General features: G+C 46.4%; 3 protein-coding genes and 1 non-coding gene across 10 annotated transcripts in view; 2 read left to right on the forward strand and 2 right to left on the reverse strand.

The window, feature by feature from the left end:
- Positions 1–731, reverse strand: part of USP12 (ubiquitin specific peptidase 12) — a 46,401-nt gene extending 45,670 nt beyond the window's left edge. The window contains exon 1 of the mRNA XM_069969847.1: positions 616–731. Coding sequence (XP_069825948.1) covers positions 616–663 — 48 coding nt within the window. The 5' untranslated portion in view covers positions 664–731. The remainder of the gene's footprint in view (positions 1–615) is intronic.
- Positions 1–24,743, forward strand: part of RPL21 (ribosomal protein L21) — a 407,337-nt gene extending 382,594 nt beyond the window's left edge. For 5 of the 7 annotated variants that reach the window (XM_069969850.1, XM_069969855.1, XM_069969854.1 and 2 more), the window contains exons 2-6: positions 20,406–20,484; positions 22,367–22,428; positions 23,523–23,635; positions 24,282–24,432; positions 24,617–24,743. In XM_069969850.1, the coding sequence (XP_069825951.1) occupies positions 20,418–20,484; positions 22,367–22,428; positions 23,523–23,635; positions 24,282–24,432; positions 24,617–24,706 (483 nt within the window). In that variant the 5' untranslated portion in view covers positions 20,406–20,417 and the 3' untranslated portion in view covers positions 24,707–24,743. Of the gene's footprint in view, positions 1–19,315; positions 19,386–20,405; positions 20,485–22,366; positions 22,429–23,522; positions 23,636–24,281; positions 24,433–24,616 lie in introns of those variants that run through there. The other 2 variants (XM_069969849.1, XM_069969851.1) reach the window with 2 other exon arrangements.
- Positions 5,202–17,151, reverse strand: MTIF3 (mitochondrial translational initiation factor 3). The gene is made up of 5 exons (XM_069972062.1): positions 17,024–17,151; positions 14,322–14,368; positions 9,889–10,380; positions 7,197–7,351; positions 5,202–5,478 (listed from the first exon to the last, which is right to left on the reverse strand). The coding sequence occupies exons 3-5, from the start codon at positions 10,370–10,372 to the stop codon at positions 5,248–5,250; spliced, it is 870 nt and encodes a 289-aa protein (XP_069828163.1). The 5' UTR covers positions 10,373–10,380; positions 14,322–14,368; positions 17,024–17,151; the 3' UTR covers positions 5,202–5,247.
- Positions 23,662–23,795, forward strand: LOC138794263 (small nucleolar RNA SNORA27). Its single transcript, XR_011363418.1, has one exon. It is a non-coding gene; the product is annotated as a small nucleolar RNA SNORA27 (small nucleolar RNA).
- Positions 24,744–24,954: the final 211 nt, after the last annotated feature.

Consider the following 24,954-nt stretch of genomic DNA (forward strand, 5'->3'; position numbering starts at 1 on the left):
GTAACAGGTCACAGTGGTGTAAAGCTTCGGTGGTTACACAACTACAACTCCCATCATGCGTGAGGCAGGTTGTAGTCCTATATTCGCCATAGTGCAGCAGCTTGGCCAATCCAGTGCACAGCAGGATGCCAGAAGCCTGGGCGCAGAGGTGCCCCCCAGTTTAGTGGGGGGCTGGGTGCCAGGGCAGGCATGTTGGCAGTCACCCAGCTTTCCTGCACTCACAGGAGGACAAGTCAAGGACTTCCATGTACCTGGGCACAGGAGTTCACAAGAAGTGCCCGTCATCCTGCTGCACCTGTGCCAAAAAACCGCAGCTGTCCTTCTAAAACCGCATGCCGAGCTGTGCAGATACAGGTGGGCACCTGCAGCCTGCTACCTGTGGGCTCGGTGTGCCCGGTACCGGCTCCCGGGGCAGCAGGCTCTGCAGGACGCCCCCCGCCTCCTGCCCACAGCCGGGCAGCCCTAGGCCGCACTGCATCCCCGGCCTCTCGTACAGGCGCAGCCCGCAGAGCAGCCGCCCCGGCCCGCAGCCAGCGCTCCCTGCAGACGGTGCAGCCCTCCCCGCAGCTCCCACCCTCTCCCCGCACAGCCCGCCGCTGGCCCCCGGTCACCCACCATGGTACAGATAGAAGCGATCCTGGAGACTGTCATTAGGATTTCCATCCGCCCGGCGCCATCTTCACCCCTATCACCGCCAGCAGACAGGCCGGAGCCGCGCACTCCCGACACCCGCGGGCACGACCAGCCTAGGCGCGGCCCCGACAGCCGGCACGGAGAGGGCGGGGGTCACGTGTGTGCGCGGGCCAGAGCCGCAGCCTGCCCTTCAGTGTGAACGGAGCCCCACGTATCACTGCGGTCTGCTGGGCAGTATACACAGGAGGGAATGCTGTGCGACAACACTATGGATCCCCATCCATGGCTCCTCATGTCATCTGCACTGTTCCCCAACCTGTTCTCCAGGTGAAGCAAAGACTACAACTCCCATCATGCCTGACAACTGAGGGCCTAGTAGTATTTTCTGTATACAGTATGTATAATATCCCCCCAATACCTGGAAATGTGAGAAGGGCACAACCACAGGTGTAATAGGGGGTAGAACTCATCACTAGCCTGGGTAATATGAGACATGGCATATAAGTGACTACACTGCAGCTACATCCAGTGACTGTAGGGTAATAGGAGACAGAGCATACGTGACTACACTGCAGCTACATCCAGTGACTGTAGGGTAATAGGAGACATGGCATATAAGTGACTACACTGCAGCTACATCCAGTGACTGTAGGGTAATAGGAGACAGGGCATATAAGTGATGACTACACTGCAGCTACATCCAGTGACTGTTGGGTAAAAGGAGGCAGGGCACATAAGTGATGACTACACTGCAGCTACATCCAGTGACTGTAGGGTAATAGGAGACAGGGCATATAAGTGATGACTACACTGCAGCTACATCCAGTGACTGTTGGGTAAAAGGAGACAGGGCACATAAGTGACGACTACACTGCAGCTACATCCAGTGACTGTAGGGTAATAGGAGACAGGGCACAAAAGTGACTACACTGCAGCTATATCCAGTGACTGTAGGGTAATAGACAGAGCACATAAGTGACGACTACACTGCAGTTACATCCAGTGACTGTAGGGTAATAGGAGACAGGGCACATAAGTGACGACTACACTGCAGCTACATCCAGTGACTGTAGGGTAATAGGAGACAGGGCACATAAGTGAAGACTACACTGCAGCTGCATCCAGTGACTGTAGGGTAATAGGAGACAGGGCACATAAGTGAAGACTACACTGCAGCTACATCCAGTGACTGTAGGGGGCGCCTTTTTCCGTCACTTCTCCAAGAATTTTTGTTCACCAAAAACAAAATTTCTTTCAAATCCACTAGTCCCAGAAAGTGCCAGAGATTTGTAATATACTTCCATTAAAAATCTTGTCACCCAGTACTTATCAGTTGCTGTATGTCCTGCAGGAAGTGATATTCTTAACAGTCTGGAGAGCAGGAGAGGTTTATAGGGATTTGCTGCTGCTCTGGAGAGTTCCTGACATGGACAGAGGTGGCAGCAGAGAGCATTGTGCCAGACTGGAGAGAATACACCACTTCGTGCAGGACCTACAGCAGCTGATGAGTACTGGAAGGCTTAAGTAAATTACAAATCTCTAGCACCAGTTGATTTGAAAGCAAAAAAAAAAAAAAAAATGAATCCCTTTAAGATGTCTTCCAGCCACCACAAAGTCTTTGGAGCTTGGCTTCTCCCGCACCCCCCTACCTATTTCCCAGCCCCTACACAAAGCTCCCATCCTGCTTCTTCCCCTGGTGTCCTCAAAACTAATATTAATTCCTATATCAGTTTCCTTGACTGTAAATAAATATATATATATATATATTGCATAATGCAGAGCAGTCAGGATCAGGTCACAGTCTCATGTCATCTGTATTCAGGTCAATGTTAGTAAATCCATCAGAGTTGTGCTGCAGTTGCATCATCACATCCCATTGACGGTCATTACATGCAATGCTGGGTTTGATCCTCATGTTGCACAACTAAAGTTTCTGCGTAGCCCAGTGTGCCCCAGCTTGCCTGTGGTTGCAGAACTACAACCCCTATCATGCACTGACCACTAAAAGCTGTGCATTAATACATAATTAATACTAATTAATTAATTAGTACATTAATAGTGCCCCCTACCTGCCTATATACATTAATAGTGCCCCCTTATTGCCTCTGTACATTAATAGTGCCCCCTACCTGCCTATGTACATTAATAGTGCCCCCTACCTGCCTATATACATTAATAGTGCCCCCTTATTGCCTCTGTACATTAATAATGCCCCCTACCTGCCTATATACATTAATCATTAATGCCCCCTTATTGCCTCTGTACATTAATAGTGCCCCCTACCTGCCTATATACATTAATAGTGCCCCCTTATTGCCTCTGTACATTAATAATGCCCCCTACCTGCCTATATACATTAATAGTGCCCCCTTATTGCCTCTGTACATTAATAATGCCCCCTTACTGCCTATTTACATTAATAGCGCCCCCTTACTACCTCTATACATTAATAGTAGTATCCCCTTACTGCCTCCATACATTAATAGTGCCCCTTACTGCCACTGTACATTCATAGTGCCCCCTACCTGTTTCTATACATAACTAGTGCCCTCTTACTGCCTCTGTATATTTATAGTGCCCCCTTACTGCCTCTGTACATTAATAGTGCCCCCTACCTGCTTCTATACATTAATAGTGCCCCCTTACTGCCACCCTACATTATTAGTGCCACCTTATTGCCGCTATACATTATTAGTGCCACCTTATTGCCGCTATATATTATTAGTGCCCCCTTACCGCTTCCATATATTAATAGTGCCCGCTTACTCCTCTCCTCTGTACATTAGTAGTGCCTCCTTACTGCCTCTATACATTAATAGTGATCCCTTACTGCCACTGTACATTAATAGTGCCCCCTACCTGCCTCTATACATTCAAAGTGCCCCCTTACTGTCTCTGTGCATTAATAGTGCCCCTTTACTGCCTATGTACATTCATAGTGCCCCCCTACTGTCTCTATACATTAATAGTGCCCCCTTACTGCCTCCATACATTAATAATTCTCCCCTTACTGCCCCTATACATTAATAGTGCCCCCTACCTGCCTCTGTACATTCATAGTGCCCCCCTACTGTCTCTATACATTAATAGTGCCCCTTTACTGCCTATGTACATTCATAGTGCCCCCCTACTGTCTCTATACATTAATAGTGCCCCCTTACTGCCTCGATACATTAATAGTGCCCGCTTACTGCCTCGATACATTAATAGTGCCCCCTTACTGCCTCGATACATTAATAGTGCCCCCTTACTGCCTATGTACATTAATAGCGCCCCCTTAGCGCCTCTATATATTATTAGTGCCCCCTACCTGCCTCTATACATTCATAGTGCCCCCTTACTGCCTCCATATATATTAATATTACCCCCTTTACTGCCTCTATACATTCATAGTGCCCCCTTACTGCCTCCATATATATTAATATTACCCCCTTTACTGCCTCTATACCTTAATAGTGCCCCCTTTCTGCCTCTTTACATTGATAGTGCCCCCTTACTTCCCTCGTTATTGGACTGCATTTTCAATTATACATATTCCCTGTACTAATATTAGGACATCAATGTATATGAGGGGATGATCCCTAAAATAAACTTTTAATGGTCATCCTGCTGTTCTCTTGAAATACTTCCTACCTCCAATCGGCAAGAATGGCGCAGTGTCTGGACATAAATTCCTTCTACCCCCTAATTTGCCCATAATGGGTAAAATCCAACAACATATAGGACTCGGTGTGGATTTCTAAAACTAGTGTGTAAAAGGCCAGTTTATTTGGTGTAGGTCCAGAAATTCCCAAAATTGTTATCACAGTAGGCCCTGCATTAAAGGATGGTTAGAATCACTCCAAAAACTTTCTGAAGCAATTCAGAGTCCAACCCATTTAAAGATATCCTTATGGTGCTGGGGTTTGCCATCCAGGACATAACGGTCTGGTAAGTTTCCCCAACACACCCTAGGACTTTTGGGTCTATTCTCCACCATGCTTGCTTTGTAGATGGAAGTTTGAGCACCTCAAACTGTTCCAAGCCCTCTATAGCGACTACATGTCTTGTCTCTATGGCATTAGGTGTGCTGATGGGTCTGTGTGCAAGTCTATGGAGAAGCAGGGTGGAGATTATACGCAATGTGTACAACTATGGGTCCTTTTACATTAACAGATTTGTCGGCTGCGGGCAGCCACAAATGAGCGTCAATCTGCAAGATCACAGCTTGTTTGCAGTGCCTTTAAAAAGCACTCCAAATTGAGTGGCCGGGCTGCACGAATGATCCTTGTATTGTTTGTGCAGCCATGGAAACTGACAGCACAGATATGCATATATCTGTGCAGTCCGTTTTCAGATCACAAGCAGTGTATACTTACCATCCCTGCTGCTTGTGATCCAGCATCCTTTTACACACGCCGATTATCGGTTTCTTGCAACACTCCTGCCTAATTATCAACCCGTGTAAAAGGCTCTTAATTCCAGCTGGAATGATGATCCCATAGAAGGATTTCATGTCATATTCTGCAGCTGTAATATTAGATAACACTGATGGCGATAAAGGTTTAGTAAATCACAATGAAACTAAATTTATAACAAAAGTAATATTTCTCTTTAATAGAGTCCAGAATAGAGTCAGTTTTGCTCTTTATTGGTCTGGTCTATGGTCTCCTTCGTATCAGTCTTTTCGGTAGGAGAAGGGTCACCCTGTTTTCCTGGTGGTGTTGCTACTTGGCGATTCTGCAGTTCCTTGTCGGATAATGGCCGCAGGACACAAATCATGGCTCTGCCGTCTTTCCTTTCTTTTGGTTGCACCATGCATGTAGCACAATCTGCCATGCTTTCTATCATTTGCTGCAGAACCTCCTGAGGAAGAATCAGAAGAGGAGAAGCTTATTAGTGAAGCCCTGAGGAGCTCTCCATCACTACGTCAGGAAGCTGAAGGGAAAGTGACACATTGCATTATGTGGCTGGGAGGCAGCATGGATCGCCCAGGAAATTAGCCCTGTTATCCTGATCCAATTTTCCACTGAGAACAGAAGGTGAAGGAAAATTCAGATTATCCCCATGCACATTACATTGCTAGGATCCACCAATAGCACAAACCTCAGACACGTATCTGGAAGTTACTGCTAACTGCACCAGCTTCCCATCTGGTGACACATTGTGGGTGTCATGGCACTCTTTAGAGATGGCACTAGAGATGCATTATGCACCAAAATACCAATACTTCTATTGAAATTCCGGGCAAAAAAAAAAACAAAACAAAAAAAACGTTCTGTACCAGAATTTTCCGATATTTGTTACGCTATGTTAAGCTTCCCAATAACGCAGCTTAACATAAAGTACAGTGCAAAGATTACAGTGGGCAGCTAGCTGAGCGCTGTCCATGTTCTCTGTGTGCTGCCCCCTAAAGTCACATTCTCTGCCTAGCCCTCCCTCCGCTCCCAGAGGCGCCACCTCCTTGTTCACAAGGAGGTATGCTGGGAGTTGTTGTGCACTGTGCACAAGGAGGGATGCTAGGAGTTGTTGTTGTGTCGGGAGGCTACTGCTACACAACTGCAACTCCCAGCATATCTCCTTGTGCACTACAACTCCCAGCATACCTCTTTGCGCACTACAACTCCCAGCATACCTCCTTATGAACAAGAAGGTATGCTGGGAGTTGTAGTGCACAAGGAGGTATGCTGGGAGTTGTTCTGCAATGTGCACAAGAAAGTATGCTAGGAGTTGCAGTTGTACAGAAGTATCTGGGCTGATTGGTTCCCTTTAAAGGGATTTCCTGGGCAAAATGTACTGATGAGCTATGCACAGGATAGCTGATCAGTAAGGGCCCTATTCCACTGGACGATTATCGTTCAGATTATCGTTAAATCATTCGACTCTAAACGATAATCGTTCGTTTGAAATGCAGTTAACGATTAACGACCGAACGAGAAATCGTTGATCGCTTTATAAGACCTGGACCTATTTTTATCGTTGCTCGTTCGCAAATCGTTCGCATTGAATAAGACGTCGTTCGGTCGTTCGCAATAGATACGAACGCAATAGCGAATAAATTGCGAAGAAAAAACTATCGCAATTACGATCATAAGTAACGATTATCGTTCCATGGAAATGAGTGAACGTGTTCAGGTCTTTCGCAATAGCGGTCGTTTGAGATCGTTAATGATTATGCAAACGATAATTGTCCGGTGGAATAGGGCCCTAACTGTGAGTGAACCGGAGCTGAGCTGCAGTTACATATGGCAGCCAGTACACAAAGAACGGAGACAAATTCAGTTCATTGTGTAGTGCGCCACCTAAAAGCTGATCGGTGTGGGCGCTAATGCCAGACACCCCTTTAAATATTCAGAGGTTTACGTAAGTAGATAAATTGGATTTGTCACAGAGCCAAGTCACAGTGCTTGGGACCAATACCAGCAAGAGCAGCCCCAACGCTAGAGAAATTAGTTCAGCCGCCTATTAGGGTTGGTTTGTGCATTGATCAGTAACCCATCTTCAACGGCCCGAATATAGTGACTATTTTCAGGCCCTTTTATACACATATACATGTATTTTCCGGGCTGTGTTGCTTCACTTACCAGCTTGTCTGGTCCATTTGTAGTGCGACTGTTTAGGACAGTGATTCGTATGTGATGCTTTTTCTCGATCCAATGAATAAGTTGTTTCCTTTTCACATCTAAATCGTGTTGTGAAATGCTGGCAAGAAAAGACATCTCCTTGATCTGGACGGGACCTGTACAAACGCATAAGAACTATGTATATAGTAAAGCACAAACAAAGGTAAAGGTTCATGGTAACAGAATAAGCAAATACAATGTAAAGAAATTGATGAGCAGTCCATAACAACATTATCAGTTGTAAATCTCCCTATCTGAACAGGGGGTGTGCGGTCAATAACAATAAATTTAAATGGGCCACATAAACGACCCAGTGATCATTTGTGCGGCCTAACCACTTGGTTGAGCTTTGAAAAGATTCCGTAAACAAGAGCCGATCTAGCTGATCAGCAGTCATTTGCAGCCTCTGGTTGGCTTTGTTAAAGGGTCCTAAATAAGTTCTGCATAGCTTCTCAAAATCCAATCGCTGAGGAGAGTGGAACTACTAGGGCTGTCACGTGTCTTTCCAAGAGCCCCACAGTGAGTTTGATGCCTCTATGTCACCTTGAGGTCTTCCAAATATAACATTAAAGAGGCTAGCCAGCATTTTATATAATGCTGCCCTGTTGGTAAACATAATAAACATTTATGCTTACCTCTCCATGCTCCCCCGTTGTCCTGTACCATGTGAGATGCCTCAATGTCACCTTGAGGTCTTCCAAGTGTAACATTTAAAAGGCTAGCCAGCATTTTATATAATGCTGCCCTGCTGTTTAACATAATAAACATGGTATGCTTACCTCTCTGCGCTCCCCTTTTCCGGCCTCTCTGGTGTCCACCGCTGACTGCAGCTCTGTTACTTCCAGGACTGACTTGTCACGGTAGAGACAGCCCACTCAGCCATTTACAGGCAGTACTGGGGGAGCGCAGCGAAGTAAGCATACCATGTTTATTATGTTTACCAACAGGGCAGCATTATATAAAATGCTGGATAGCCCCTTTAGGGTCTGTCCACACGTAGAGACTCGCAGCGTAAATCTCGCTGCGAGTCTGTCAGGTCCTGGCAGTTCACTGTCACTACATACTCGCAGCAGTCTGAACGACCGCTGCGTGTATGTAATTCTGCCGGCCCCTTAACCCCTTCGGCTCCTGCCCGGCTGTGTCTGTATATACATTACCTGTCCTCGCTGCACAGGGTCCCGCTTTCCGGCTCTTCCGCCAAGCCAATCAGTGGCCGCGGCTGGGCAACACACTGATTGGCCGGGCAGGAGAGCAGTACGCCGGGACCCCGTGCAGCGAGGACAGACAACGTATATACAGACAGTGGGACGGGAGCCGGGCGGGAGTCGAAAGGGTTAAGGGGCCGGCAGAATTACATACACGCAGCGGTCGTTCAGACCGCTGCGAGTATTTAGTGACAGTGAACTGCCAGGAAGCGGGGTGACTCCATAATGAGGCCCGGTATGTATATAAGGGAGAGGGGGAGTTAGGGGGACAGTTCCCTGAAGAAGCCCGGTTGCGGTGAAACGTACGTAGGGACAGCTGTGACCCTCATAGGACGGATGGGTGAGTGATATTACGGTCTATGATTACTTGTGTGGGTCTTGAGCCATACGATTGCTGGAATAGCAGGTTTACTTTGAGGGAGGACACACTAGTGTGGTTTATTATCTTTTATTTTTGATCACCCATCTATCCTATGTTGTTGTCTATTTTACGGTACCTGGTTGTTTTTTAAATACTTTTTAATGATATTTTATATGAAATCTCTATCATGTTATTATTATAATTATGATAAATAAATTTTGCAGTGATTCAGAATCTATGCCCATGGTTGTTTTTGTATTCATCATTATAGCTATACAGAAGGCAGACCACAGCTTTAGGAGCAGAGTGGTGGTCGGTAACCTAGAAAAGGAGCTGTCAACAATGGAAGGGAAAGAGCGGCATATCAGGAGAAGGAGAAAAGTTTGCTAAATAAATGTATTTTCAAAAATATTTAAAGAAGCAGTCCAGTTTTTTTTTTTATTCCCTCCCCCACTCATTCTGGTGGTACAGCTTCATCCAGGTCGCACTGGTGGTGATGTCACGATTCTTCTGACCCTCTTTTTTCCCCACTGATTGTAAAGACCAGAAGTCGGTCTCCAATCCATCTCTAGTAGAGCGTTCTCATAGAGATGCATTGAAGAGTCCAACTTCCAGCCTACTTAGCTGCGGAACAGCCGGTAAAGATGTCATGCGGGCACCAGCGGAAACCGTACCACCAGCATGAAGCCGTGCCACTTAAAAACCAATCATCAATGATGAGTATACATGTCAGTCAGGGCAGCAGGGGGTCGTTATGGGAATAAATAAAATAAAAATTGGACTGGTTCTTTAACTTTAATGCTCCAGAATATCTCAACCAATCATTAGAATGGGTCAGGAAAAGTGCATTCTCTTCCAATTCTATGCCACATGACCAAGATGGCCTCCCAGTGTATGTCTACAGAGAAAATGGGAAGGGAAGAACTCAGTCACGCACATCTTTCTTTGTTTGTTTTGGATCTAAGTGTTCAGTAATCAATTAAAACTATTTCCATCTCTCAAAAACATGTAATTTTTTTTTTAAAGTTATAGGTAGAAATAAAGATCATAAAGTGACACATGTATGGCAGCCTTTTAGAGCCTGTACCAGGGCTGGAGCTCTGTTTCTGCTGCTCTCGGAGTCTTAGCTGTTCCTCATGCAGTTCCTTCCCAGTCAGCAGCTTGTACACCGGAGGATCTGCGTTTTGGGAGACGGCCACCAGTTTCAGGTTCTCTTTCTCCATGATGCGTATCACATCTCTCTTCAGCATCTTCCCCATCTCCTTCCCATCCCTATTTAGCACCTGGATCATTTTATAGGGGATTAACCGGCCAACGTGCCCAATCACCTTCCTGGCATTGATGTTGGCCTTCTTTGCAGCATTTGGCTTTTTGGCAACATCCTCTTCCGCTGTACTGTACGATCTCATGTCTACGGCCAGCAGTTCTTTCCTCGTCCAGCTGATGGTACTCCATGGCAGATAGCTTGTCGTCTTAAATGATCGGTGACACAGGCCAAAGTGTCGTCCAAAATAACATCTGCTGTTGTTGGCTGCTTGGCAGAACATCTTCTTTAGGTGAAGTCCAGACATTCTGCTGACTAAAGGAAAAAGATCAGAACAATCCTTACAGTTCTCGTCTTCCTGGTGTCTACATACTACAATGGTGTTATATATCGGCTATGTGGGGGATTTGTGGTAGCAGGTGCACTCCAATAATACATACAGTACTTATCTTTTATTGATTATGTTTTATAGCCTGTTTTATAGTCAAGGGCTGCATTCACAATTCTGCTGGTTGATGGTTAAGTGGTATTCCAATCAGGTAAGATACATGTTGAATAATCCCCCCTCCTTGAGACTAATAATTCATTTCATACTTGTTACTACCTTATCAGTCTCCTCCCCGCAGTTCTGAGCTGCTGCTTTCTGCTAAAGACACAGAAAACAGTGTGTGAGCTTTTCTTTTGTGTGTGAGCTTTTTCCTCCTCCACCCTCCCTTCCAAGGTGGCTCATGTAAACACATGAAGTTAGAGTCCCTGGCTGGCTGTATCTGCACTCTAATGCCGGGAGGGATAATCACAGTGAGGTCATCAGCAACTTGACCTCAAATTAAACCTCTGGTCATTACAGAGTGCAGAGACAGCCGGCAGGGACCCTGTTTACATCAGCCGTTTTAGAAGAGAGGAGGAAGACACGGAGGGAACAGCTCACACACAGTTTTCTGTGTCTTCAGCACAAAGCAACAGGCTAATAACTGGGGAAAGGAGACAAATAAGGTAATGACAAGTATGGAACAAATTGTTATTCTCCAGGAGGGGAGAATACCTGAGTGGAATACCTCTTTAAGAAAAAGCTTCCTTAAAGCTTGTTGACCAAACTCTCATTATGCCTTATACGTGTAGGGATCATTGCCAACCCATCCAAACTAGCTGAACATGCAACAGTTTTCAATAGGGAGACTGAGATAATCTGCTGCCAGACACCTTTGGTGGCAGCTTACTACCCTTAGAACAGAAGAGCTGGACATGCTGAATGCTCGATCCTCTTGCCTACCATTATCAACTGACAAGATAGAGTCAGGAAGCCCCCCCCCCTATGCTTATAAGCTGATCATCGGTGGGTTTGGTTGGAATAAGCTGAGATGTATGTGTTGTGTAATGTGCTAGGTACTGTCCCCATTTCATTATGGTTGCACTTTTAAAGTTCATGGTCAGTCATCTGCATGAGCCGACTGGAGGAGCCATTTAGTGGAGGCAATCGGGCTATGTTTACCAGGGCCGTTTCTTGCACCGGGCGGGCCGGACGACAGCACGGGGCGCCGAGAGTTAGGGGGCGCTGGGTGGCTCCCCCGGGACCTCACACAGCCTGGGCTGGATAGCGCCCCCACACCCAGACCGTCACCCGGCCGCCCGTCATCTCGCCCCCCGGTCTGTCAGATGAGCGGCACGGGACGCTCATGTGAGCGACAATCCCGTCCGCACCGTACGTCCCTGCGCCTCACCTACTGCCCGCACTCCTGCAATCAGCGCAGAGGGGGAGCGTGGGGCCGCTGCGGCCGGCCGTGGCAAACACAATGATTGGCTGCGTGCACCACGGCCGGCTGTAACGGCCCCACGCTCCCGCTCTGCGCTGATTGCAGGAGTGCGGGCAGTAGGTGAGGCGCAGGGACGGACGGGGCAAGTCACATGAGCACGGTCGCGGCAGCTGCGGACGAGATCTGACAGACCGGGGGGGGGGGGGGGGCAGATGTCGGGCGATGCGCACTACTACCGCTGCAGCACTCATCTGCGAGGTGATAAGGCAGCCATCTATGTAATATGAAGTGGGGTAGTGTGTATGTGTGAGGAGGAGGGGGGGGGGGGTCAGAGGGATAGTGTGTGGAGGGGGGTGGGGTGGATTGTGTGTGGAGAAGGGGGGTCAGGGGGTATAGTGTGTGGAGGAGGGGGGGGTCAGAGGGATAGTGTGTGGAGGAGGGGGGGTTAGGGGGATAGTGTGTGGAGGAGGGGGGGTTAGGAGGGATAGTATGTGGAGGAGGGGGGGGGTCAGGAGGATAGTGTGTGGAGGAGGGGGGGGGTTAGGGGGGATAGTGTGTGGAGGAGGAGGGTCAGGGGGGATAGTGTGTGGAGAAGGGGGGTCAGGGGGGATAGTGTGTGGAGAAAGGGGGGGGTCAGGGGGGATAGTGTGTGGAGAAGGGGGGTCAGGGGGATAGTGTGTGGAGAAAGGGGGGGTCAGGGGGGATAGTGTGTGGAGAAGGGGGGGTCAGGGGGATAGTGAGTGGAGAAGGGGGGGTTAGGGGGATAGTGTGTGGAGGAGGGGGGGTTAGGAGGGATAGTATGTGGAGGAGGGGGGGGTCAGGAGGATAGTGTGTGGAGGAGGGGGGGGGTTAGGGGGGATAGTGTGTGGAGGAGGAGGGTCAGGGGGGATAGTGTGTGGAGAAGGGGGGTCAGGGGGGATAGTGTGTGGAGAAAGGGGGGGTCAGGGGGGATAGTGTGTGGAGGAGGGGGGTTAGGGGGGATAGTGTGTGGAGAAGGGGGGGTTCAGGGGGGATAGTGTGTGGAGAAGGGGGGGTCAGGGGGGATAGTGTGTGGAGAAGGGGGGTTAGGGGGGATAGTGTGTGGAGGAGGGGGGGCAGGGGGGATAGTGTGTGGAGAAGGAGGGGTCAGGGGGGATAGTGTTTGGAGGAGAGGGGTCAGGGGGGATAGTGCTTGGAGGAGGGGGGTCAGGGGGGATAGTGTGTGGAGGAGGGGGGTCAGGGGGGATAGTGTGTGGAGGAGGGGGGGGTTAGGGGGGATAGTGTGTGGAGGAGGGGGGTTAGGGGGGATAGTGTGTGGAGGAGGGGGGGTTAGGGGGGATAGTGTGGAGGAGGGGGGGTCAGGGGGGATAGTGTTTGGAGGAGGGGGGTCAGGGGGGATAGTGTTTGGAGGAGGGGGGTCAGGGGGGATAGTGTTTGGAGGAGGGGGGTCAGGGGGGATAGTGTGTGGAGAAGGAGGGGTCAGGTGGGATAGTGTGTGGAGGAGGGGGGTCAGGGGATATAGTGTGTGGAGGAGGGGGGTCAGGGGGCATAGTGTGTGTGGGGGGGGGGGGGGTTAGGTGTGTGTTGATAGTGTGTGTGTGTGTGTGTGTGTGTGTGCCCTGATGTTTACCCTGTGTTTTCAGGCTTGGATTTATAACCAAAATGAGCTTCAAATGTTTGTTTGTTTTTCAGCTTTTGGAGTGGTTTTTTTTTTTAGACTTTTTTTCTCTTGTACAGCCTTAGGCTATGTTCACACACAGTATTTTCATCAGGCTTTTGGTCAGTCTTTTTTTCAACCAAAACCAGGAGTGGATTAAAAACACAGAAACTGGACAAACCTTTTCATTATAATTTCACCCTATTAGTTCAACTTCTGATTTTGGTTGAAAAAGACCGAAATACTATACTAAGGCCTTATGAACACGTTCAGTATTTTTTTCAAGTCTGTAGATTTCTCCCGCTATGCACCCTTACAATCTGCTAAAAATTACGGATTGGGTAGGTGTTGTGCATCCATATTTCTGTAAATCCTTTTTTTTTTTTTTTTTTTTAACATGTCAATTATAACTCATTCGTTATGTTTTTTTTAAGGAAATACGGATGCAAAACAGGTTACAATCCGTAAAAAATAGCGAATCCTATTGATTTCTATGAGAGGATCCATAAACAAAATCTGGGTCCGCACTAGGACATGTTTTTTAGCATTGGTTTGCGTCCTTGTAATCTACTGATGGTGTGAATAGCCCAATAGACATCAACGTGCACTAACTCAAGTATGGAAATACGCATCCATAGAATATGGGGCATGTAAATAAGGCCTAAGTGTGAACATAGCCTTAAAGGAAACAAAAACCTCTATTGTTCTACTAAAATTGATGAGAATAAAAATCAAGAACTGCTTGTCAGTGACTCTTTACTGTAGCTCCAGAGAAGGGGAGCCCCCACTTTATTATGTCCATGTGGGATACCCTGGTGTGAGGCAACATATAACATCAACATACAATAGTAATGGACTCTATTACTCACTGTCCTGTAGGCTGAGGACACAGTCAGCTCATTATTCTTCAAAAAGACTGTTGGGAGGCAAGTAAACATTAGTTTTTGTTTTCCTAAATATCTGTTAGATAAATAAATAAAATAAACAAACAAACAAACAGTGCCTCTCCTGACTCCTGGCTGTGTCTGGTACTGCAGCTCAGTACAGCTATTCTACAACACTAAGTATTGCCATGTACTGGTGTGACATTATACTTCGTAAAAGATTGATGGGAAGAATATCCACAGCAAAACCTATAACTATGAAAACTATCATCCAGTTTTCTTGTACTGTAATACTTTTTATCAGCAAAATCTGAAAACAAATTTGTACCTGTCCTGTGTGAACATACCTCTTAAATTATCAAGTTATGACAAGGATATGAGATTGTCCATAGGTTTATCACTTAAGGAAAAAACAAGCAATTTTTGATCGGTCGGGGACTGATCGCTAGAATGAGAAGGAAGAGAAGCACGTAGTTGAGAGCTTCTCTCAGTGCTGGGTGTGTTCAGCAGGGATGGCCCCATAGACCATTGAGAGTTTGTCTCTGTCACACAGCACAGGGCTGAGGGAGAACATGCTTAGCGCGCACTACTCCTGCCTCTTTCTAGTGATCGGTCAAGGTCTTAACACTCTATGACAGGGATGAGGACACCTGTTGCAAAACTACAATTCCCACTATGCCTGGATGCTAAAGTTTCGGCTGTCCAGGCATGATTAGAAATATTGTTTTGCAACAGCTGGAGGACCACAGGTTCCCCATCCTGCCTAAGTTTTTTTTTTAAGGAGAAGTCTTGTGAAAATTTTTATTAAAGTATTGTATTGCCCCCCAAAAAGTTATACGAATCACCAATATACACTTATTACGGGAAATGCTAATAAAGCGCTTTTTCCCTGCACTTACTACTGCATCAAGGCTTCACTTCCTGGATAACATGGTGATGTCACTTCCAGGATAACATGGTGATGTCACTTCCTGGATAACATGGTGATGTCACTGCCTGGATAACATGGTGATGTCACGACCCGACTCCCAGAGCTGTGCGGGCTGTGGCTGCTGGGGAGGATGATGGCAGAGGGATGCTCGGTGTCCCTCCAGTGTCCTGTGTCCCTCAGTGTCCTCCTGCCATCATCCTCTCCAGCAGCCACAGCTCGCACAGCTCTGAGAGTCGGGTCGTGACATCACCATGTTATCCAGGAAGTGACATCACCATGTTATTCAGGAAGTGACATCACCATGTTATCCAGGAAGTGAAGCCTTGATGCAGTAGTAAGTGCAGGGAAACAAGTACTTTATGTGCATTTACCGTAATAAGTGTATATTGGTGATTTGTATAACTCTTTTTTTTTTGGGGGGGGGGGGGGGGGGGGGGGGACAATACCATACTTTAATAAAAATTTCGCAGGACTTCTCCTTTAAGTGACAGTACCTTTCTAATACTTATTCTCTCATGTGTCGCTATAATTACAGACAATTACAGAAGAAGAGAACATTTGTCATAGAATTTGTTACCGATCACCAGTGCCACTCCTTGATGCTGAGCTCTGTGCACTTGTGTCTGGACACAGAGGAAAATAGCTGCTGAGCTGCACAGGCCGCAGCAATGACCCACCCCAACCAGTGATTGGCTTCTCAGGAATTTCCTGTGTGTCTAGACTCAAGCAGCAAGGACTAACACTGGAGGGGGATCAGCAGCAGGTGAGTATCCATTAGAGATGAGAGAACCTCGAGCATGCTCAAGTCGATCCGAACCCGAACTTTTGGCATTTGATTAGCGGTGGCTGCTGAAGTTGGATAAAGCCCTAAGGCTATGTGGAAATCAGGGATATAGTCATTGGCTGTATCCATGTTTTCCAGACAACCTTAGAGCTTTATCCAAGTTCAGCAGCCCCAGCTAATCAAATGCCGATCGTTCGGATCGACTTGAACCAGGTTCGCTCATCTCTAGTATCCATGTTTTTATATTTTTCACCCACCATGGCCACTTGGGTGATCTATATTTTGGCCCTTGTCAGAAGTGCTCCTTCAGCCAATAATCAGCCAGGTAAAAGTGACGTCAGCGATCAACAAAGGAGTGAGAAAACGCTAAAATATATATTGCTAGGGGCCACACATCTTCCTTACAATACCAATATATAGCAGTGCTGTCAGCAACTTAATGGGCCATTCCCATGTCATATTGGTGGGGGTCTGACATCCTGATATACAGCTATCCAGGCCATCACTGTATGAGATGGGGGATACCCCTTTACAATGTCACATGGCTGTATAGCTGCATACTGGTACTCTTCAATGTGGCGCACACATTTGATAACACTGTGCATATATATATATATATATATATATATATATATATATATATATAGCAGGGAGTTCCCAGACAGATAGTATCACATCTTCTCTATACACATTCATCAGTCTATAGCATTGATGGGGAACCTTTGGCCCTCCAGCTATTACAAAACTACAACTCCCATCATGCCTGGCCTGGACAGCCTTCGGCTGTCCAGGCAAGGCATGATGGGAGTTGTAGTTTTGCAGCAGCTGGAGGGCCAAAGGGTTCCCATCCCTGGTCTATGGGCTCCCATTAGGCCTTAGGCCTCTACTGAACATACAGGCCAGACCGTGCAGCGAGGATCCTGCCCCGGAGCTGCCGCTACAGGAGGGGACGGTCCCGGCACCAACACCTACCCGGTCTGTCCGCACCAGTCCCGGCTCCGCGCCGCAGCAGCAAAACCGCAGGCGACGCTGTCACACGGCCAACTAGAGGTTAACTAGAGCCGGTCAAGGTCACGTGACTTGCAAACACGCCCCCTTTGCCATTCACTGTCAGGTTCAATGTGCGCGTCTCTTAAAGGGACAGGCGCTGCGTGTATGGTGCGGCTTCTGCACGTGGGTGGGGATAGTATAGGGGATCACATGGTATAAGGGAATCGGGCAGCAGTGCCATAGCTTTCTATGGCTCAGAAATAATAGCTGAAAAGCAGTGCTATCCAGATATCCACTATTGGTCACAGTTCACACTGTTCAGGATTAGATTTGGAGTATGTTTTTGTAACGTTGCTGTTGTTTTTTTTTTTCCTCTGGCATTTTACACACATTTTATAGAAAGCAGGTCTTTGCTTGATCTTTTACTTTTTTTTTGGCCTTTTGGTGGATTTATGTACCAAAAATTGCACAAGGTGTAGCCTGAAAAAAGATCTGGTAGAATTACAGCCATAGGTCTTGTTCACACACAGTAAAATCTGAAGAAGAAAAAATAGTCATAAAATGACACTACAAGTCAACTGTCAGGCATTTTTCCTATTGAATTAAAGGGGCACTCCGGGATTTTTAAATTCTTTTAGATATTGCTGGGGTTGCTGCTGAGACCATATTATCTATTCCGTCTCCTTCTCCCAGTTCTGAGCTGCCGCTTTCTGCTGAAGACTGAGTGAACTGTTCTCTCCGCTTCCACTCTGATCTCCCTCCTCCTTTCCAAGACAGCTCACGTAAACAGCTCCCCGGTCGGCTGTCTCTGCACTCTGTGATGCCAGGGTTAATCTAAGATCAAAGGGGTTATCCAGTGCTACAAAAACATGGCCACTTTCCCCCTCTCTCGTCCCCAGTTCAAGTGTGGTTTGCAATTAAGCTCCATTTACTTCATTGGAACCCCACTTCATTACTTCCTTTGGAGTCCCAAACCCCACCTGATCTGGAGACAAGAGAGGGGGAAAGTGGCCATGTTTTTGTAGCACTGGATAACCCTTTCAAGTTGCTGGTGACCTCACTGTGATTATTCCTCCGGGTATGACAGCGCTCTAAAGCAAAAGCAGCAGACTCGGAACTGGGGGAAGGAGACTGAAAAAATAATAACAAGTATGGGGTTAATTGTTAGTCTGCAGGAGAGTGGATAACCCTTTCAAGTTGCTGGTGACCTCACTGTGATTATTCCTCCGGGTATGACAGCGCTCTAAAGCAAAAGCAGCAGACTCGGAACTGGGGGAAGGAGACTGAAAAAATAATAACAAGTATGGGGTTAATTGTTAGTCTGCAGGAGAGTGGATGATTCAACATGTATTTTACCTAAGTGAAATACAACTTTAAGGCGCAGTATTGTATGCAGCAGCACTAATGATTAGCGTTGAGCGAACGTGCCAAAAGTTTGGGTTCCGCTATGTTCATCCAAATTGGAACGCTCATTATTTGACACCCTGGGTGCTGCGAAAAAGCTGGATCCAATCCTGAGAAGCTGGGATAAGTTCCCCAGGATTGGATCCAGCTTTTCCGATCGCTCATTTCTACTCAACAGTAGTAGTGATATGTAGCTGTTTCTTTAACCAGGGCTTGAGTAGCCCTGTAGTTCCCAATACGGCCATTCAAGGAAGCAGAGGGACCATCTTACTCCTTACCACTGCCATGTAAAAGTAAAATAAATAAATAAATAATAATAATAATAACAATAACAATAAGTGTCATTGCAACATTATATAACCTTATTAAACAAATGTGATTTTTTTTCTTCTTTTTTTTACTGAAATACCCCTACAAATAATTCCCATTATGACCCCCTGTGAATAGACAGCAGGTAGAGGTGACAGCAGCAGCAGTGTCTCCTTATTAATTATGTAGACCGGCCCAGTAATCACACAGACAGTAGCTACATATCTGTGAGGAGAAACAACTGACGTGCACGGTACCGCTGGTTGGCTGGTGACGTCACGGCAGAGGCGGGGTTTATTTAGTCACTGACAAGCCATCATTCTATTTCCGTTTGCCCTAAAATAGCTGTCTATATTATTGCCTGTCCGTTATTTTCCTTCTATAATGTTGCTCAGTCGGGTACAGGTGTGTCCTTATACATTCACTCAGCTCCGACACGGATAATATAGGACGTTCCGTGCCGGCTTTTCTAGCTCCGTGTCTGCGATTTCCGGACAGGCAGTGGAGTAGACAGTCCTGAAGGGTTGATGTACGGGGAGGCGGGGCCTGAGCTCTCTCTTTCCGCTGGACCCGCCATCTTGTAAGTAGCCGCATGAGAGCTCGGGCTCCCGGGATAGGAGAGGAATTCTCGGTAATCCTTTGGCTTCTCGGTATAGTTGTGAGCGCTGGGATACGGGGAGCCGGTGGTGGGCACATAGGTGGCGCTGTACGCGGTATAAGGCTGCTCTATGGCGGACACTGTGCTCTGCTGTGTGCAGGCCGGCTGGGGGAGCTTGTGCGGCATGGGCTGGTGTAGCAGAGCTGCGTTTGTCGTGGATAAAACACTATGGCCTCTATGGCCGGTCAGTGGCCCCTTACATAGTATCAGGGAGAGCTGAGTGATCATTCTTACTGCCATGTTGAAGGGACTGTTCACTTTTAGCCTCCCCTATCTCTATGGCTGGTCTGATCACATGATATGCAGGGAACTATCGTTGCACAAATATAAAGTAGTGAGTTAAATCTGGATCAGTGTGACCCCCACAGTGCACAGCAATGACCCATCCCCAGTCCCTGTCCTTCAGCTCATTCTGTCTCAGAGTTGATGGCTGTCATCAGGATTAGAGTCTGTGATTAGTAGATCAGCAAGTGTGTGTGTGTGTGTGTGTGTGTGTGTGTGTGTGTGTGTGTGTGTGTGTGTGGAACACTGTGAAAAATGGCTGCGGGGAAAAGTTGGTAATGTATACTTACCCGTCTAGATCCCCTGCCGCCCGCTCTGCTCCACTTCCTGTGTTTTCGGAACATCCAATGACTTTGAGCTCCCATAGAAAATGGCTGTTCAGTATAGAGTCAATGCTGAGCTGGTGTTTTTGGTATTAATAAATTACGGGAAATGGCGCAGTATGGGCGGCCAGGGAACTGGACAGGTAAGTATACCTTATTGACATGTCCCCAGCCTGGCTAAGTATTCATTTTTTTTCCTGCTCTCCTTCTTCTTGATTAGTGGTGCCAAGTGTCAGATGATGACTCCTGATGAAGTAACATAAGGACATCGGTTTTAGAAGCTGTATAACCCCTTATTTGTAGTTAGAGGTGTATGTGGGTGTCACTATATATGTATGTGGGGTCACTGGCTTCTGTGAGGTGTCAACAATTGTCTTTTCTCTTGTAGTAAGGTGTGAAAATGACCAACACAAGAGGAAAAAGGCGCGGAACCCGGTATATGTTCTCCAGACCCTTCCGTAAACATGGTGAGTGTCCTGCACAGCACACTGTTTTGGTTAAGTGACCTTAAGAATTACTTTTGTCAAGTCCCTTAGGCCTCTTTCCCACTTTTTGTGCGTAATCTGTAAATACAAAGTATGAGTACAGTAGCATGAGCGTTTAAACTTATTAAAAAATTATTCACAGAATAACACACATTACAAAGTTATACAACTTTGTAATGTATGTTATGTCTGTGAATGGCCCCCTTCCCCGTGTCCCACCACCCCCACCCGTGTACCCGGAAGTGTAGTGCTTTATACATACCTGATCCGTGCCGACACGCGTCCGCCATCTTGTGCCAAACGTCATCTTCGGCCGGCCTGAACACCTTCGATCGGCTGCGTCATCAGCCGCTGAGCCGCGATTGGCCGAGCACAGTTATGCTCAGCCAATCGCGGCTGAGCAGCTGATGACGCGGCAGGCACTCGGGAAGATCGAATGTGTTCGGGCCGGCCGGCCGAAGATGACGTTTGGCACAAGATGGCGGACGCGTGTCAGCACGGATCAGGTATGTATAATGCACTACACTTCCGGGTACACAGGTGGGGGGGTGGGACACGGGGAAGGGGGCCATTCACAGACATAACATACATTACAAAGTTGTATAACTTTGTAATGTGTTACTCTGTGAATTTTTTTAACCGCCGCACTACCCCTTTAAGGCCAGGGGCTCCAAACACCTATCCTTATTTACAGACCATGTACGGGAATGAGACCTTATGTAGCACTTGGTCTTACACTACAAGAAATATGCTCCATGATGACCTTTCTCCTTACTATTTACTTTGAGTAAATGTGAGTCAGTCATTTCACCGGTTCTGAGAGCACAAACTGCATTCACTTGTGAAAGAGGAAAGCCACTCGCAAGGGTTATAGCCAATATTATTTGTAAGTAAAGTTCTATAGTTGGTCTTCCTAAGGGCTGTGTAACATGGCCCAATGCTCATTTACTGAGCCTATATACAGCCTAATAATCCTGGTGCAAGACCTTTGTGTGTGTGTGTGTATGTAATAAAATTAGTGTATGGGCTGATTTTAATGCAGCCCTTGCCAAATAAATGTAAAATAAGCTTAAACATACCTATTTGCGCTCCCTGCAATGTATGAAGTGACAGGCCGCTCGGTCAATCACCCGGACAGTGCCGTGGCCAGTGATTGGCTGAGCAGCCTGTCACTTAAGACACTGTGGAGAAGGGGCGGAAACTACAGGACATCAGGGAGTATGGATAGGTATGTACAAGTTTTTTTTTTTTTTTTCTTGTGCCAGCTAGTGGTGCATGATTATTACATGTAGGAATGAGCAGGTCTCGCCCGATTTTAGGTTGGGACCAAAATATACAATCAGGTGATTGTGGTCTTTATTACACAGAGTGATGATCTGCTGAATTGGCAGATTATAACTCTGCGTCATAAGGCCCTTACTTTACATAACTGGAGTCTTGACCTGAGACGTTTGCTAAATTGTACTTTATTTGGAAATCCTCTGTAAGCTACAGCTTGGACTCAGGCTTCTTGGCCACCGCTTTATTCACTCTGTTGGACTCCTAACTTTACTTAGCGCCGACACATCCAGGCTGGGTGAAGACCTGTGATTAGATTGTGAAGCAGTTTCCAATAGTCTTGTCTCTTACTAAAGGAAAATGTGATGCAGTTACATGCCACAATGCAACCTGACCTGGATACCTTTTACCCAGTGATACATTGTAACAACAACTCCTACAAATCATTGTAGGGGATGTGTTTGGCTCACAGGATTGCATTGAACAGACATGTGTAGAAACTCCCATCTGGGAGAAGTATTAGGACTGAGCAGGTTTCCATCTTTTGAGAAAAGATTGTACGAATAACTTTTTCTCTCTCCTTCAGGAGTTGTCCCCTTGTCAACATACATGCGCATCTACAAGAAGGGTGATATTGTGGACATTAAGGTGAGAGCTGGTTTTGATAAAACAATGTAATCTATAGCTCCATATAGAATTGTTCTATGGACTATAATAGGTGACTATCTTGCTCATCTGTCCCAGTGTTTCTACCTGGAACCTGATTTCCTCTCATGTCCTCCTTATAGTCTATAGTACTCAGATGCCATTGGTAGTATTTCCTGCTCCATGATGACCTTTCTCCTTACTATTTACTTTCTGAGTAAATGTGAGTCAGTCATTTCACCGGTTCTGAGAGCACCGATTATACATCGACTCACCTCTATACTAGGATTTTATTTGCAGAGAACTTGAAATAACTAATTTGAGCATAGTAGCTCTTAGTAGTTTTAATTCCCCCTAGTATCTTTTGCTTGATGAATCTATAGAGAAACTGGAAACCTTTTCTGAGAATGTGCTCCTCACCCAGGTGCCTTATTTTCAGATAAGGCTTTTTGGCCTCTGAATTTAATGAGGGAATTTCTATTCACTGATAAGTTCAAGATGTTGAAAATAAGTTTCCGTAATAGGTTATACTATTTTTCAAAACATCTCTATTCATTCTTTGGTTGTCAATTAATGGAAACTTGTATTGGGGGGTACAAATCTCCCCCAGTCAGTGGCGGCCATACTGGTGTACAGCTCTGCACTGTAACAGGCCATGCAGACATGTAACTATGTCTGCTGGTAGATGATGATGGTATAAGGTATCGACATCAGGTGTGGAGATGCAGCTACACACCAAGCCAAAGATGGGGGCCCTTTGGCCCTCCAGCTGTTGCAAAACTACAATGCCCATCATGCCTGGACAGCCAAAGCGAAGCTTTGATGGGAATTGTAGTTTTGCAACAGCTGGAGGGCCAAAGGTTCCCAATCTCTGCACTAAGGAGTACAATTGCTTAGACAACCACCAGATCTCCAGCGGTTTTTGTACATGGCTTCTATTATTGACACATGCACAATACTTGGATGGTTGCTAAGGCAGCTGTACTGTCCAGCGAGCAGTTGTCTTTCCATCCCTAATGTTAGACACACTATTTGTGTGTTTGTTTGTTTTTTTATTAAAATTTAAGCAAATCCCTCACTGCTCCATCTGTTTACAGGGTATGGGCACCATCCAAAAAGGCATGCCACATAAATGTTACCATGGCAAGACTGGCCGGATCTACAATGTTACACAACATGCTGTGGGTATAATCGTGAACAAGCAGATCAAGTAAGTGGATTGATGTGATGGGTATTCAGAGCCCTTTCACTTTACCAGTTAGATTTGTGTATATCTGGATTGGTCATTCAAGAGGGCTACAATAGACATCCTCTTAAAACCCAAGCAAAATCTCCCGTATCTTGCTTGTGTCCTGTCAGAGGAGACAGTGCTGTGAGAAAACTGTATATAGTTATTTGTTTCATTTGGACAGTGGAAATATTCTGTCTTTGTATACAGCTTTATGGCAACTCATGCCCATAGGTGTTCTGTTGGATCATGGGAAGATCAGGCCATCTGCTGTATATTTATGGCTACTGCTAGTTTTCTCAGGATGACAACACCTTGCCTATAGGCTTCAGAAAAGGGGGTTTCATGCTTGTCAAACACTTTGGTTAATTGGACCTGCCTCTGCATTGCGTAGTGGACCATTCATTTGAATGGTTGGCATATATTACATTTACATTTCCTCCTACATTTACCCTCTGGTTGTTAGCCCAAACAAGCAGTTGGCATTTTTAAATAGCTTCAAGTTCTCCTTGAAGGGAGTTGCTAGCTGAAAAAGTATTGGTGCAGAGTAGGTGATGGATATGGTCAATGTAAGAACTGTTGATGCCTTATATAGCCTGTTACAGTAATGTTCCACCTTGTTTTATAGGGGTAAGATCCTTGCCAAGCGAATCAATGTCCGCGTGGAGCATATTCGCCACTCCAAGAGCAGAGACAGCTTCCTGCAACGTGTCAAGGAGAACGAGAAGAGGAAAATTGAAGCCAAGGAGAAGGGCACCTGGGTGGAGCTGAAGCGTCAGGTATGTGTCGCCCCGTTCTTTAGTCACTTCTAGATGCTCAGGGATGATTTTTCTCCACGCTATTTACTTAAATGGTAAAGATGAGGCAGTGATTTCACCGGTTCTGAGGGCATTTACATCATTACTGGTGACCTGATACTTGTAATGCATGGTGGTAATGTCTTTTTCTTTTCTTTCTTTACAGCCAGCCCAACCAAGTGAAGCTCACTTTGTCCGCACTTACGGAAAGGAACCTGAGCTCCTTGAGCCAATTCCCTATGAGTTTATGGCATGATGTGTCACTATTAAAACATTGTTCTTTTTGGAACCAATGCATGTCTTGATTCTTTGTTTTATTGAATACCTCCTGTTATACATGAGAGCCATACTTCTGTACTTAAACTTTGCAGTATAGCTCTTCTCCTTTCAGAGTGTCACACATCATTTTTTTTGCATTCTTGACCATTAACAAGGCTTGCTTTACTGCTGCTGTTGTAATATGTCTCATTATAGCCCTATAGACCTATTTCTGCATGGCCAGGA

Source organism: Dendropsophus ebraccatus, chromosome 5, assembly GCF_027789765.1.
Source record: "Dendropsophus ebraccatus isolate aDenEbr1 chromosome 5, aDenEbr1.pat, whole genome shotgun sequence".
NCBI lineage: Eukaryota > Metazoa > Chordata > Amphibia > Anura > Hylidae > Dendropsophus > Dendropsophus ebraccatus.

Coding starts and splice junctions, on each gene's coding strand:
- MTIF3 (XM_069972062.1), bottom strand. CDS start 10,372: ATGTCTGGACTTCACCTAAAGAAGATGTTCTGCCAAGCAGCCAACAAC. Junction 7,352..9,888: donor GAAACAGAGCTCCAGCCCTG/GTACAGGCTCTA, acceptor GCGTTTGTACAG/GTCCCGTCCAGATCAAGGAG. Junction 5,479..7,196: donor CAAATGGACCAGACAAGCTG/GTAAGTGAAGCA, acceptor ATTCTTCCTCAG/GAGGTTCTGCAGCAAATGAT.